The 5,000-nt window shown below is 33.9% G+C and overlaps 1 protein-coding gene across 2 annotated transcripts in view; it reads right to left on the bottom strand.

The window, feature by feature from the left end:
- Positions 1-5,000, bottom strand: part of cn (Kynurenine 3-monooxygenase cn) — a 27,007-nt gene that overhangs the window by 3,023 nt on the left and 18,984 nt on the right. For both annotated transcript variants that reach the window (XM_068358140.1, XM_068358141.1), the window contains exon 10: positions 1,850-2,011. In XM_068358140.1, coding sequence (XP_068214241.1) covers positions 1,850-2,011 — 162 coding nt within the window. The remainder of the gene's footprint in view (positions 1-1,849; positions 2,012-5,000) is intronic.

Below are 5,000 nucleotides of genomic sequence, written 5' to 3'. Positions count from 1 at the left end.
AAACAGCATTATAGGTATATGTTGCTACAGAAATATCATACAACCAACATCCAGACTTCCTGTCTTCACATAATAGTATCTAGATTATCTGTCACTGCATATCATAAATGTATTAGGCAATCAAATTTGTTATTATTTGTCTTACACAGCAATATAATATATCTTTCATGAACATCTGTCTATGCTCAATAAACGAATATTATACAGTTTTCTGTCTATCTGTCACTACACCATAAAATATATGCGTATACCAAACCACTGTTTATCTGCGTCTAAACAGAAAAATTCGTATTAGACAGCCTCCTGTCTGTTTTTCTCTAGTAAACATTGTATCTAAACAATGGAAATATCAGACACCCCGTTACGTATCTATATGTCTTGATGATAAAAGTCTTATCTTTAAGCAATAAAATCATTTACATATCCATTCTCCTGTATATATTGCTCTAAGGATAAAAGTATTATCAATAAATAATAAAAAAAAAAAATAGATCTCATTCTATGTCTATATATATTTAATGAAAAAACACCATCTCTAAATATTAAATATGTATTTGACACCCAATCTCCTGTTTATGTCTCTATTAAATATTGTATCTGTCTCTATTGATAAAAGTATTATCTCTAAGCAATAAAACATATTAGGTACCCCTTCTCTTGTTTATATATCTCTAATGAAAAAATGCATTGTCTCTAAAATATAATGACATTTTAGACATCTGGTCTGCTGTCTAACTCCCTAATAATAAAAAGCTGTCTTTAAACAATTAAATCATATTATACACCCTTTCTAAAATCTATCACCAATATGTATTATAGCTCAACAATGTAAATTTGTCAACAAAAATATAAACAGATGGGACAGCCATCTATGTATATATGTCCTAATTCTTATATGTAGATATATGTTTTACGTCAAGGTGAATGAGCTCTTTAATCATGAGAATTCCACAAAAACCTATAACTCAGCTTATAAAACAAGGCTCTCACCTTGGAGGGTAGCTGTGTACGGTGTACTTACGAACGAACCTTTTGTAATAAATGAAAAAAACCTATATTCCGACGTCTCATTATCCACCAGCATGGGACATATGTCTTTACATTATAGATTGCCAGGCTAATTATATCTAGGCAACAATATATAACAGCAACCCTATCTTAAAACAATGAAAAAATATTAGACAGCCATCCCTAGGGTTATTTCTGTGTACGAAATAAAATCCTTTTAGACAGTCAGTATCGTCGTTATCTGTTTCTAAACAATAAAAATCATATTAGACAGCATACATCAAAATGATCTGGGTAGAAGAACTAAAAACATTCTAGACAGTATACGTCAATGTTATCTATATTTAAACAATAAAAATCATATTTGACAGTCAACATGAAGTTGATCTGTGTCCAGGAAATAAAAACATTATAGACAGTCAACATCAACCTTCTCTGTGTCTAGGGAATAAAAACATTTTAGACAGTCAACATCAACCTTCTCTGTGTCTAGGGAATAAAAACATTTTAGACAGTCAACATCACTCTTTCTGTGTTTAGGAAATAAAAAATATTTTTAGAGAGTCAACTTCATGCTTTTCTGTGTCTAAGAAATAAAAACATTTTAGACAGTCAACATTGTTATCTGTTTCTAAACTGAATAATCATATTTACAAGTCAACATCATGCTTATGTGTCTAAGAAATAAAAACCTTATTGACAATCAACATCACAGTTATTTGTATCTGCAAAATAAACCCATATCTATACCCAGTCTCTTAGATAAATGCCTCTACACAATAAAAGATGAATAATATATCCAAATTCCCAATGCTAATTCATCTCCAGGTAAAAAACCTACATTATCTTGCCATTTCTTCTTCGAGATGCACAAATGGTATCTCTCTCTGGAGAAGGTAACCATCGTATACAGAGGGACCCAGGTTCCAGGTAGAAGTCTACTGAGGAGGTCGTCCCATTTCTTCCTCAGGAGAAAAAGACGTGAGTTGACCAAGTCTCTCATCTGTGGAAAAAAATTGAAGCATTTCTAGTTGCAGAGGTTAATAAAATATGATTCAACTTAATGGAGAAATTTATTATTATTATTATTATTATTATTATTATTACACACACACACACACACACACACACACACACATATATATATATATATATATATATATATATATATATATATATATATATATATATATATATATATATATTTGCATACAGATGACTAATTTGGCTGTTTTGCAAATTAGTTCATGCTTTATATATGATTAGTATCATTCTTTATTTCTAACAGGTGAAGGTAATTTTAGCGACCTTCTTAAGAATTAAGGGTTGGTGTTAAAGTTCATAAAATGCCATTGTAGTTTTTCTGTTATACAGGATGTAGAGACCACTGTGATCTTGAATAAAATTTTATTTATGTTGTGTTAGGTATCTGTTGGTAGCCCTGACTGCTTGTGGTTACCAGGTGGTGGATGATTATGCCTTTTTTTCAGGTAAAGACCTGAATGGACTAACAGTTGGGTTGTGGAACTGCATGCATAAGTGTAGTTGTTGGTGGTGGCTTCACGATGGCAAAAGCAAAGAAATGCGGAACTTATCATGATTGTAATTTAAAGAAACTAATGAAGCCGCCCCCTGTATGCATTTTACATGTGAGTGAATTACATCATGGTGAATTTACACCTCTTCACAATATCAGGTGTCCTCCCTAGGAAAATGTTAAGATTCTACATAGTCTACAGGAAAAAAGGCTCCATCAGCCTTATAATTCACCCACTCATATGGAGGTTAATTTCAGACAATCTTGATGGTGTGGACTTAAAAATTACATGCTATCATCGGGAATGTTATCAAGCCTTAGCTAAACACCAGGATTGCTTGAATTTGTAATGAAATTGTATTGTATCAAACAATGGACCATCAACAATTTGATCCCCTTATGATATATCACCCTATTCCAAGAACGTTCAGCCACCAAAAAAGCCTAAGATGAAGGTTTTCGAAAGGACTGAAAACTCTGTCCAGTGCACATCTTTCAAGGGAAAGGCAGCAGCTTGATCGCACAAAATCCGAAGCCCTAGAAATAAAAGACAATCGTTCACATCGCAAAGTGGCGGGCAAAGTTTTGTTTGCATGAGACCATTCAAACTGAGACAGGTGAATTATCTATGTTGAAAAAAAAAACAAGATAAAAAGCTTGAAGATCGTCAAAGCTCATCTGATGTAGTTCTAGATTTCATACATGAAAGGGTACTTGAATAGGAGGTAGTGCAACTTGGAACTCTCCGCCACCTGTACGTTCCAAGAACTTGAGCTCTGTGTATATCCAAATCAAGATTCCAGTAGTGATAAGCTAAAAAAATAGACTTCAAAGAAAAGATTATTGAGTGCATTGCTTTTACACAAGTTATTCCTGGAGACAAGGCATGCATAATCTACAACCTGACGTACATCACAAGCATCTCTGTTGCAGAAGCAGTGACTTAGTTAATAGCCTTGATTCCAAAGATAAGTTCAAGGATGTTGCCTTGCACTTGCATAGTATTGTTAAGGGGAAGTTCAACAATTCACTGCCACTTCCTTGGTCTCTTCCAACGGATGAGCTGAATACCAGGGCATCAGAAAAATACCTCAAAACAGACCTTGTGAAGTAAAGTTCCTATAGACTCTTATCCTGGGTGAAGATGTGCAAAATTCTGAGAATAGCCAACGTCTGGGACTTTTGATACATCAGGTGAATTTTAACCACCGTTGTGTTCTAACAACTTTGGAACAATATCACCAGTCAATCTAATTCTACCTAATTAACTACACTCTATCATAAATCACGTATTTATTTTATTTGTTTCGTGTCCAAGACATCTGCCATACTCTGACAGAGAGTGGAAGTTACCATTCCTGGATTTTCTTTTGACCTCCCTGTCAATACTGGAATATTTAGCATGCTCTATCTTATAATTTTCTTTACTTCCTCGAAAACTTTCAACAATCAATTTCTGCCTTTGTCTCATTTTTATAGTACCCCATGTATCATTTGATATTCATGAGTTTCTCCTCGTAACTGCGTGTCCCAAAACTTCACTACCAACTGACTGATATATATTCTTAACATCACACCATTCTTCATTAATTGTCTGTTCTTCGTCTCTTAAAGTCTCTACGACTACAAATAGTTTCCTACATTCAATTGCAAATGTTTCTCTGCGTACTTCTTCTAAAAGCTTAGTTGTATCAAACCTAGGTATTCGATCCCTCTTTCTGATGGGTGCTTCAGTTTTAATTTCAGTGTAGCAATGAGGAGCTGGTGATCACTACCAATATCTGCACCTCTATAGCTTCTTACATATCTAGGAGTCTTCCTTCTCTCTTTTTTGATGGTAATGTGATCTATTTTATTTTTGTAATTGCAACATCGTGAACACCATGTATATCTGCGGATGTCCCTCTGCTGAAAAAGAGTACCTCCAATGACAAGATTGTTTGTTGAACAGAAACTCAAGAAATGTGCTCTATTTCCATGTGCAACTTTGCCAAGACCCTCGATAGCCTTCCCATTCTCTAGCCCTTGAATATTCCTTCAAACTCTAGCACTGAAATCTCCTATATAGCACTGCAGTTCCTCATAGTATTCATCTTTTTTTTTTTTCAGGCGAATCATTTGTTGGTGCATAGTAACCTATAATACTTATATTGCTCTGCTTTGATATAAACTTGGAAGGTAACAATCTACTATTTACAGCTCTACATTCCGTTAATAACTTTTCTGTTCTTAGTGTCATCATTCCTACCACTTCTCTTCCAACTCCATCTGTTTTTCTTAAATATATATTGCCTCAGTCTAAAGTTTCCTTACCAATCCCCTTACCAAGAGTTCCACTTAGGGCCAAGATATCAAATCTATATTACATAAATTCACACTCCCATTACTGTAACTTCCCAATCTGATTATTAGTTCTAACATTTCAATAACCAATTTTAATTTTTTCTTTAGTATT

The sequence above is a fragment of the Palaemon carinicauda genome, chromosome 34 (genome assembly GCF_036898095.1).
Source record: "Palaemon carinicauda isolate YSFRI2023 chromosome 34, ASM3689809v2, whole genome shotgun sequence".
NCBI lineage: Eukaryota > Metazoa > Arthropoda > Malacostraca > Decapoda > Palaemonidae > Palaemon > Palaemon carinicauda.
Note: the sequence above shows the minus strand (reverse complement) of the source record. Positions and strands in the feature narration are given on the sequence as shown.